Source organism: Nerophis ophidion, linkage group LG02 (genome assembly GCF_033978795.1).
Source record: "Nerophis ophidion isolate RoL-2023_Sa linkage group LG02, RoL_Noph_v1.0, whole genome shotgun sequence".
In the NCBI taxonomy this organism is placed as follows: domain Eukaryota; kingdom Metazoa; phylum Chordata; class Actinopteri; order Syngnathiformes; family Syngnathidae; genus Nerophis; species Nerophis ophidion.
This window is the reverse complement of record NC_084612.1, coordinates 79,101,497-79,112,941: the sequence shown is the minus strand read 5'-3', so window position 1 is coordinate 79,112,941 and position 11,445 is coordinate 79,101,497. Positions and strand designations below refer to the sequence as shown.

The window sequence follows — 11,445 nt, the reverse complement described above, 5'->3', positions numbered from 1 at the left end:
ACGCACACACATATATATGTATATATATATACACACACACACACGCAAACACACACACACGCACACACACACATATATATATGTATATATATATATATACATCCATCCATCCATTTTCTACCGCTTATTCCCTTTCGGGGTCGCGGGGGCGCTGGCGCCTATCTCAGCTACAATCGGGTGGAAGGCGGGGTACACCCTGGACAAGTCGACACCTTATCGCAGGGCTATATATATATATATATTTATATGTATATATATATATATATATATATATATATATATATATATATATATATATATATATTTATATACACACACACATAAATATATATATATATATAAATATATATATATATATACAGTATGTATATTATTTATATATATATATATATATATATTTATATATATATAAATGCACACACAAACATACAAATATAACTATAGCTATATAACTATATATATATATATACAACTATATATATATATATACAACTATATATATATATATATATATATATATATATATATATATATATATATAGTTATGTATATATATATATATATAACTATATATATATATATATATATATATATATATATATAGTTATATATATATAGTTATATATATATATATATATATATATTAGTTTACATGCAGTCTCCTATCAGCACTCGACGTCATTTTTTTTTAGCTGAATGCAGTCCCCAAGTCAAAAAGTTTGGACACCCCTGCAATAGCACAAGATGATGAATTGAAAATAAGTTTTTAATTGCAATTCATGGTATAATATCAATATAAAAATAACATATCATCATATGTTATTATTGATTTATGCTGTAGTTCATATCTATTGTCTCAATATAAAGGTTAATCTTTCACATTTTGCTTCCTGGAAGATGTGTCTAGAATGTTTTGTGTTGCCAGATGAAAGTATAGAAGAGTTCAAATAAAAAGGAGAGTGTATTGAAGGTGGAAGAGGATTAAAAAAGGTGCAAGTTCCAAAATAAAGCAACAGCAGAGGTCAACAAAATGGCACCTGTTCCCCCTCTTTGGCACATCTCGCCGACGATATTTATTTGGTCACGGCGCAGGAAGTGACATCAGGTGTTGACAGCGTGGCCGGGACACGCCTCCTCGGAGGCGGGGAGACGGCCGTGTCGGAGGCGAGTGGTGCGACAGTCGGAGTGCGACGTGCGAGCATCATGCTGGTCCATTCTCTTCAAGCAGGACAAAGAGGACAGCTGGCGTGGTGAAAAAGGATCAGGACGCTGGGCGGCTCGCCAGGGAATAATCATCACGGCGCGGGGGAGGGGGAGGGGGGATCACCTCACGCCACGCTTGAGCGATGTTCCGCGGGAATCTCTGTCTCGTTCCAGAGGCTCGCTGAGGGACTAATGGAGGGACTCGGCGGCTTGTCATGCTTGAATGGCAGCTGGGAACAAGCGCCGGAGTCCCAGACCTTCTTGGTGACCGCTGCCAGATCCACTGTGGGGTAACGTGGCGGAGCGAAGAGCCCCCATAGCCTCCCCCGACCCCGTCTTCCCTTGTTGGCGCCTCTCCTTGAAGCGGTCTTCTGTGGCCTAAATGATCTCCTGGACTTCTTCGCTGCTCCGCCGTCGCCTCTTGGGCTCCTCCATATTTCCTGCTGACGAGCATGTTCCATCGCTGGGTTTGATCCTTCTGTCACCCCCGCCCTCCTCCCAGTCTCCTGCCCTCTGACCCTCTTGTTTTCTTGGCCCCCTGTCCTTGGTGGCCCTCCCCGAACCCATTCCCCCCCCTATGACCATGTTGCCATGTGTCTGCTGGCTCCAGCCTATCCTCATGGTGCTGACCTCTGTCTTCTGGACCCGGGGGGAGAACTGTCCTGCGACGTGCTTGTGCCCGGACCCCCACACGGTGGACTGCAGCGGCCGCGGGCTGACCCACCTCCCCAATGAGATCCCCCTGGATGTGCGCAGGCTCCTGCTGGCCGACAACTGGATACCCCGCATCCCCTCCGACTTCCTGGTTCTGTACAGTGACTTGGTCTACCTTGACCTCCGGAACAACACCCTCTCCTATATCGAACCGGGGACTCTCAGCACCTCCTCCAGGCTGGTCTTCCTGGATCTGGGCAGCAACAACTTGACGGAAATCCCCAAGGGGACGTTCGGGGAGTCCCGCAGTCTGATCAAGCTCCGCCTCGGCAACAATCCCTACCTGAGTATAGTGAGCGAGGACGCTTTCCTGGGCCTCACCTCGCTCCGGGAGCTGGAACTGGAGCGGAATGCGCTGTCCACCCTGCAGGTGGGGGCCCTGAATCAGCTGCCCTCCTTGAGGGTGGTGAGGCTGGAGGGTAACCCCTGGGTGTGCAACTGCAACTTTACCAACCTCTTTGCGTGGCTGATGGAGAACAGTCACAAGCTTCCCAACGGTAAGCAAAGGCTTTTCCAAACCACTTCTATTTATGTTTCCCTGTACTCAGGGAACCCCCGCCCTCCCTCTTCTAATTTAGTCCTCCACCCCCACAGCGAGAGACGCTGTGTAATATGACACAATCGCTCATGTATCACAGCACATATCGGCTTTTCCTCAGTCCACTGGCATCGGACTTATCCTCTGTGCTCTCCACAGCAGTCCACTTCCATTTTTGTTATGTAATGTCCGACATTTGCCGGAGATTTTGCAAGAAGCATACCGGTCCACGTCATCTCCATGTTGACCCGCATGCTTTTTTTGCTTTTCTTCCATCCTTACAATCTTCTTTTGATCCAACCGTTAAGGTTCACCCTTGTTTTGATATCATACCAAAAGGAACATGTTGACCTGGTAATGCTGGACCAAGGGTGTCCAAACTAGGGCCTGCTCAGTTTGGACCACCAGACATGATGAGTTCAACTAAGCATCACACGGCAAATTGATCCTAAATAGGCTACATTTGTTCTGCTATCCTGTGGACAATGTGAGTGAATCAGGTCAATGATTCTTGAAAGTCATTTGAAAGAAAAGCGCAGCACTGACTTGCGTGACACGATCCAAACAACCGTCCCTCGTCATGGTGAATTAAAACATGCGACCAAGACAAAGGTCCACACACATTACACAACCGACATCATTCAAAACATTCACGACGACACACATTTAAATGCATTGCAGTGCATGATGGGATAAACTCTCTCCACACTTATCCATGTTGGCAGCATTTTAGCTGCTTGATATTTCTGATTGATGGAAATACTTTAAAGAGTTTGTCACAGGAGTCAACAAGGTAGAAGTCAAACTTTCACAGACTCTTAATATGGCAATGGGTTGTACTTGTATAGCGCTTTTCTACCTTCACGGTACTCAAAGCGCTTTGAAACTATTTCCACATTTACCCATTCACACACACATTCACACACTGATGGAGGGAGCTGCCATGCAAGGCGCTAACCAGGTCCCATCAGGAGCAAGGGTGAAGTGTCTTGCTCAAGGACACAACGGACATGACTAGGTTGATAGAAGGTGGGGATCGAACCAGAAACCCTCAGGTTGCCGACACGGCCCCTCTACCAACCGTGCCACGCCGTCCCCAAATGAGACTCAGAAATGCGATAATGAGAGAAAACACAACAACTGCACAGCAGTTACCGGTATTATAATCAGCTCATTTTCAAATGTTGCAATCAAAAATTTAACTTTTTATCATGAACAATTAATAATTCAGGCCATTTTAAAGGATAGAGAAGCTATTTCTATTGGGCACTGTATTTTATTTTTTACCTACTTCGTCTTATTAAGTTTAACCTGTCATTCTTGCTGAAAAGATTTGAATTACAATGAGTTTTTAACTGAAACAAAGGCCTACTGAAATGAGATTTTTCTTATTCAAACGGGGATAGCAGGTCCATTCTATGTGTCATACTTGATCATTTTGCGATATTGCCATATTTTGGTCGCTAATAAAAAAGCCTTGCCTGTACCGAAAGTAGCAGACAATGCGTGTGACGTCACTTATATTATATTCATTATAAATCCATGATATTAAAATAATATGCACACACACACACACACACACACACACACATGTCAGGAAGTTTCTTGCTAGATTATTGTTTTTCCCATCTGTTTGGAAACAGTGGTCAGATGAAATTGTAGCTTTTCTTAATAAACAAACATCTGGGCAAGGATGTGCAAACATATCAGATTGATTTGATTCTGCCAACCAGGACTTGTACCCTGCAGGGTCCTTAGGGCCGCACATCTTTGGGCACCACACGATTTGATTCAATTCATGGGGGTAACCATTCTGAATCAGTACTTGTTTTAATAACATTGGATGCCGGTTCTATAATGAACTACATTCTTCCATAACATAATCAGCCTTGATCCCTTTCTATATTACAAACTACAAAAGCAGTGAAGTCGTCACCTTGTGTAAATGCTAAATAAAAAGAGAATACAACAAAACCTTTTCAACTTATATTCAATTGAATAGACGGCAAAGACAAGATATTTAAACTTCAAACTCAGAAACTTTGTTAGGTTTTGCAAATATCAGCTCATTTGGAATGTGATGCCTGCAACATGTTTCAAAAAAGCTGGCACAAGTGGCAAAAAAGAGTGAGGAAGTTGAGGTATGCTCATCAAGGACTTATGTGGAACATCCCACAGGTGAGCAGGCTAATTGGCAACAGGTGGGTGCCATGATTGGCTATAAAAGCCGCTTCCATGAAATGCTCACTCATTCACAAACAAAGACAGGGCGAGGGTCACCACTTTGTCAACACATGCCTGAGAAAATTGTTTAAGAACAACATTTCTCATGCAGCTATTGCAAGGAATAGAGGGATCTCACCATCTACGCTCCGTAATATCATCAAAAGTTTCAGACAATGTGGAGAAATCACTGCACGTAAGTCATGATATTATGCACTTTAGACCCTCAGGCAGTACTGCATCAAAAAGCCACATCAGTGTGTAAAATATATCACCACATGGGCTCAAAAACACCTCAGAAAACCACTCTCAGTAACTACAGTTGGTCGCTACACCTGTAAGTGCAAGTTAAAACTCTACTATGGAAAGCCAAAGTTATTTATCAACAACACCCAGAAATGCCGCCTGCTTTGCTGGGCACAAGCTTATCTAGAATGTACTAATGCATATGTTGCCATCCAAGCAACATTATCATGGACGCTCCTGCTTATTTCAGCAAGACAATGCCAAGCCATGTGTTACAACAGCGTGGCTTCATAGTAAAAGTTAAAAGTTAAAGTACCAATGATTGTCATACACACACTAAAAGAGTGTGGGTACTACACTGGCCTGCCTGTAGTCCAGATCTGTATCCCATTGAAAATGTGTGCAGGCTAAAATATGAGGCGGGAGACTGTTGAACAACTTAAGCTGTACATCAAGCAAGAATGGGAAAGAATTCCACTTCAAAAATGTTTCTCCTCACTTCCCAAACCTGCACTGAGTGTTGTTCAAAGGAAAGGCCATGTAACACACTGGTAAAAATGCCTTTTTTGCCATGTGTTGCACGGTGAAACAGGGGTTAGTGCACATGCCTCACAACACAAAGGTCCTGAGTTCAATCCCAGGCTCGGGATCTTTCTGTGTGGAGTTTGCATGTTCTCCTCGTGAATGTGTGGGTTCTACTCCGGCTTCCTCCCACCTCCAAAACCATGCACCTGGGGATAGGCCCCTCCCACCTCCAAAGACATGCACCTGGGGATACGCCCCTCCCACCTGCATCTGGGGATAGGCCCCTCCCACCTGCACCTGGGGATAGGTTGATTGGCAACACCAAATGCTCCCTAGTGTATGAATGTTGTCTGTCTATCTGTGTTGGCCCTGTGATGAGGTGGTGACTTGTCCAGGGTGTACTCCGCCTTCTGCCCCAATGCAGCTGAGATAGGCTCCAGCACCTCCTGCGACCCCGAAAGGGACAAGCGGTAGAAAATGTATGGATGGATGGTGTTGCTGCCATTAAATTGAAAGTTGATGATTCTTTGCAGAAAAGCAAAGCAGTTAGTGTGAAGATGAAATATCTTGTCTTTGCCGTCTATTCACTTGAATATAAGTTGAAAAGTATTAGTTGTATTCTCTTCTTATCGACCACAAGGTGACAACAACAACAAGAGAAGTCTCCAACACTTCTCTTCCTGGAGTAAATGTGTCCAGCAGATGTAGATCATCTACATCAACATGATGCTTTGTCTGAGTGGCTGAACAGGACAGCTTGAAAAGAAATTAAAAAAATAAGTGACTTTTGATTTTTTTTTTTTTTTTTTTTTTAATCGATTAAGCCTCATTACTAAAAGGAATCGCGATCATTCGAAAATCACCCCCTCATGGTCATCAAATTGACTATTTTCTTGGAAATAATACAAGACATTTAGTTGAGATTGCAATGAAATAATTGTCTAGGTTGAGGGCTTCACGGTGGCAGAGGGGTTAGTGCGTCTGCCTCACAATACGAAGGTGCTGCAGCCCTGGGTTCAAATCCAGGCTCGGGATCTTTCTGTGTGGAGTTTGCATGTTCTCCCCGTGATTGCGTGGGTTCCCTCCGGGTACTCCGGCTTCCTCCCACCTCCAAAGACATGCACCTGGGGATAGGTTGATTGGCAACACTAAATGGTCCCTAGTGTGTGAATGTGAGTGTGAATGTTGTCTGTCTATCTGTGTTGGCCCTGCGATGAGGTGGCGACTTGTCCAGGGTGTACCCCGCCTTCCGCCCGATTGTAGCTGAGATAGGCGCCAGCGCCCCCCGCCACCCCGAACGGGAATAAGCGGCGGTGGATGGGTGGTTGAGTCGAATGTTTCTATAAATGTAAATATAAAGCAGACTTGTATCCTGCATGCTCGTCCAGTCGGGAGAATCCAGCTCTTCTTTACATAATGTTGGACACGGCCTGGGAATTTAGGCCTTTCTGACTTTGTGTTAGATAACAGTGTGGAATATTTGTGTGTGCATCTCGGTAACAAACACAACACCACCAACGTGTGAGCTGCTCACAGGAGAAGACGGGGACTCCAACAGCCAAGAGGCTTGGAATATTTGTCTCTTTGGAGCAAAAAAAACAAAACAAACAACGTCTTTCAAATCAGCGTTCATTCATCTCAAAGCAAAAGATGCATTCCATCAAATGATGATTCTCTTCGAGCTATCTTTGGAGTGGCCAGGAGGTGCAAATCAGCAGACAGGATGTTGTGACATCACTGCACTAACATCCAAGTGCATGTCCCACATTTGTGCAGAATTAGAGAAATGAGGGTGTGCAGCCAATAGTGACCAGTGGGCGGGTTTCTGCTTGCAAGCTCGTTTGGGTGTGAGCGCCTCCTTCACTTCACTCTGTGACAAGACAGATGACATCTTGACACCTTTAGTTCATTGCAGACTATCAACTGCACCCAAATACTACAATTTGCAATTCTTGTAGGAAATGTGGGTGAATGTCCGAAGCGTGCAAGCGGCCGATCCGCGTGAGTGACACAGAAATGCTAGAATGTCCAAGGTGAGCCGAGTGTGTGGAGGTGAGAACGCTTCCAATCGCTTGAGAGATGTGAGAGTTTTGTATACAGCCATACATTTTTAATGAGGGGAATATCCTGGTAATTCCGAGTAGTCGGGACATTTTTGGAACTGGAAAACCTGCTGGTTTGAATGTCCATGCCTATGCATTGTTGTTGGGGAGAAAATTCCAGGAAAAGCGAGAATTTGGGGAAAGGTAAAACAGGTTTTGTGTCGACATATCACAAGAGGAGTGTGGTCGGATGGTTGAAAGGTCGGATTAAGGTTTAAAAGTGCTGCAACATTTTGAGAATTTAAGATATTGTAGAGCTATGAAAACCTCCATTTCCTGGAAATTTGGGAATTTTAAAAATATTGATAGAAAAACAATTGTCCGAATTGATCAATCAATCAATCAATGTTTACTTATATAGCCCTAAATCACTAGTGTCTCAAAGGGCTGCACAAACCACTACGACATCCTCGGGCAAGGAAAACTCACACCCAGTGGGACATCGGTGACAATAATGACCATGAGAATGTGATACTGTGATACTGATGATACTGATGACTATGAGAACATATGAGAACATGATACTGTGAAAGATCAATCCATAATGGATCCAACACAGTCGCGAGAGTCCAGTCCAAAGCGGATCCAACACAGCAGCGAGAGTCCCGTTCACAGCGGAGCCAGCAGGAAACCATCCCAAGCGGAGGCTGATCAGCAGCGCAGAGATGTCCCCAGCCGATACACAGGCGAGCAGTACATGGCCACCCGATCGGACCGGACTCCCTCCACAAAGGAGAGTGGGACATAGAAGAAAAAGAAAAGAAACGGCAGATCAACTGGTCTAAAAAGGGAGTCTATTTAAAGGCTAGAGTATACAGATGAGTTTTAAGGTGAGACTTAAATGCTTCTACTGAGGTAGCATCTCGAACTGTTACCGGGAGGGCATTCCAGAGTACTGGAGCCCGAAATGAAAAAGCTCTACAGCCCGCAGACTTTTTTTGGGCTTTGGGGATCACTAATAAGCCGGAGTCCTTTGAACGCAGATTTCTTGCCGGGACATATGGTACAATACAATCGGCAAGATAGGATGGAGCTAGACCGTGTAGTATTTTATACGTAAGTAGTAAAACCTTAAAGTCACATCTTAAGTGCACAGGAAGCCAGTGCAGGCGTAATGTGATCAAACTTTCTTGTTCTTATCAAAAGTCTAGCTAGATATCAATTGGTTGGTGTTGGAATTTTTGGAATCAGTGGAAAAATGTTGATGTTTGAGAGTTTGAATTGAGAATGAGTGTTTTGGAATTCCTGGAATTTTGGGAAAAATGAGTATTTGTATAAAAAAAAAAATAATAATAATTTGTTGTTCCAGCTAAGAGGAAATGTTTTGAAGGTGGATCGATCAAATGGTGAAAATGGAGCTTTGGATAACCGGTAATTCTGGGAACTCCTGGAATTTTTTGTAACTTGTAAAATTGTAGTTTTGATTGATTGATTGATTGATACTTTTATTAGTAGATTGCACAGTACAGTACATATTCCGTACAATTGACCACTAAATGGTAACACCCCAATAATTTTTTCAACTTTGTCCAAGGTGAGGGGAGTGTGTGGATGTTGGATCGCTTCCAATCACTTGAGTATATAATAATATATAATATGTTTATATATTTTTGTGTATAATGTATCATTTTTAACAGGGGGAAATTCTGGGTAATCAGGGAATTTTGGGAACTGGGAAATATGCCGTCTTGAATGTCCAGGGTGAGCAGAGTGTGTGGAACGGTTCAAATTGGATAAGAAATATGTGAGATATCCAGTAGATTGTGTAATGCCTCTTCATTGTCAATAGGGAGAAAATTCCAGGAAAACCGGAAATTTGGGGAAATGTAAAAGATGTTTTGTGTTCGATATTTTGCAAGAGTAGTGTGGGTGGATGGTTGGAAGGTTGGAGTCAGGTTTAAAAATGGCGCAACAATTTGAAAATTGAGGGTATTGTGGAGCTATGAACACGTTGAATGGGAATTTCCTGGAAATTTGGGGATTTTGGAAAAAAACGCGAATATTAAAAAATATTGATACTAGCACAATTGTCCTCGATTATATGAATCGGTTGGAGCTGGAAATTTTGAAATCGGTTGAACAATGTTGATGTTTGACAGTTTGAATTGAAAATGGATATTTTGTGAAAACCGGGTTAGTGTATGAAAAAAAACAGATCTAAGAGGACATGTTTTGAAGGTGGAATGGTCTAAATGTAAAAATAGGGCTTTGGAAAACCAGTAATTCTGGGAATTCCTGGAACTTTTTTTTTAACTTGGAAAATTGTAGTTTGATTGTCCAAAGTAAGTGGAGCTTGTGGATGTTGGAACAGTTCCAATCGGGTGAGAAATGTGGGAGTTGTGCATGTTTGAAAATTGGCCCGTTCATTTTCAATGAGAAAAATGTCCCCGAAAACCGAACATTCTGGATAAACCAGGATATTGTTTTTGCGGAGCTCACGCTTCGATACTTCAGATCGGAGCTCTGGTTTCTTTTTCCAGAGCTCTGGTTACTTTTTCAAGTTGAAGCCAGTTGGACTGCCTTCAACAAGGGGCCTCATATACATTTCGTCTTGTTTTTGGGAAGATGAGGGTGAGTGCAAAACACGCTAAATGGCTGACTCAATGATTGTGTGAGCAGTCCCGGCGGAATGGGCGGACATGGCCCTGGGCTGGAAGATGTTTATTTTATGTGGGTTTTGAGCAGGTCAAATAAGACGATAACAACCGTATTTTCCGGACTGTAGCACGCACCCAGATATAAGCTGCACCCACACAATTTTAGAAGTAAACATTTTATTCCCATGTATTAGTCACACTGGACTACAAGCTGCAGATATATATGTTGTGAAATGACTTATTTATACATAAATATTTTATAAATGTTTATTTACATACCTTAATTGTTTCAAAACGGTGTCTATGACACAGCAGTAAAACGGGTGATACAACAAAACAGAAGTGATCGTCATGGACCCACTAGCTGCGCAAGCTAGCTTTCCAATCAGCTAAACGGACTCAATAACTCCATGGTGACGTTTTGGTGAATTTACTGAGGAATTTGTGAAACTGAAACAATACCAAAAGAATACCGTTGTAAGTTAATAATACTAACACAGACACTCGTAAACATGTTAGCATATTAGCTCATACTAACAATGCTAGCTACAATACATTATGATCCATCCATCCATCCATTTTCTACCGCTTATTCCCTTTTGGGGTCGCGGGGGGCGCTGGCGCCTATCTCAGCGACAATCGGGCGGAAGGCGGGGTACACCCTGGACAAGTCGCCACCTCATCGCAGGGCTAACACAGACAGACAGACAACATTCACACTCACATTCACACACTAGAGCCAATTTAGTGTTGCCAATCAACCTATCCCCAGGTGCATGTCTTTGGAAGTGGGAGGAAGCCGGAGTACCCGGAGGGAACCCACGCATTCACGGGGAGAACATGCAAACTCCACACAGAAAGATCCCGAGCCTGGATTTGAACCCAGGACTGCAGGAGCTTCGTATTGTGAGGCAGACGCACTAACCCCTCTGCCACCGTGAAGCCCCAATACATTATGATAGCACATATAATTAATATGAAAACACTCCTACAGACATCACACACGTGACGCTTTAGTAAGTCAAATGTGTTTTAGTTATATTGTAAAACTTACAAACGCTGCATGGAGTAAAGGATGACAAAACACAATGGACGACCAGGAGACGGAACGAAACTTGTACTTCCGGTTAAAAGGACTAAACAGAGGAAAATACTGGAGATATTCAGCCAGAAGCACCTGTAGTGAGCAAACACGTCCAAAAGATGGCGCCACAGCCCAACCAAAACTCTTTGATTGATTGATTGATTGATACTTTTATTAGTAGATTGCACAGTTCAGTACATATTCCGTACAATT

At 43.1% G+C, this 11,445-nt stretch overlaps 1 protein-coding gene across 1 annotated transcript in view; it reads left to right on the top strand.

Annotated features, from left to right (window-relative positions):
* The first annotated feature begins 1,136 nt into the window (after positions 1 to 1,136).
* The window catches only part of lrrc38b (leucine rich repeat containing 38b), a 52,803-nt gene continuing 42,494 nt past the window's right edge, over positions 1,137 to 11,445 (top strand). Inside the window, exon 1 of the mRNA XM_061892209.1 lies at positions 1,137 to 2,414. Coding sequence (XP_061748193.1) covers positions 1,781 to 2,414 — 634 coding nt within the window. The 5' untranslated portion in view covers positions 1,137 to 1,780. The remainder of the gene's footprint in view (positions 2,415 to 11,445) is intronic.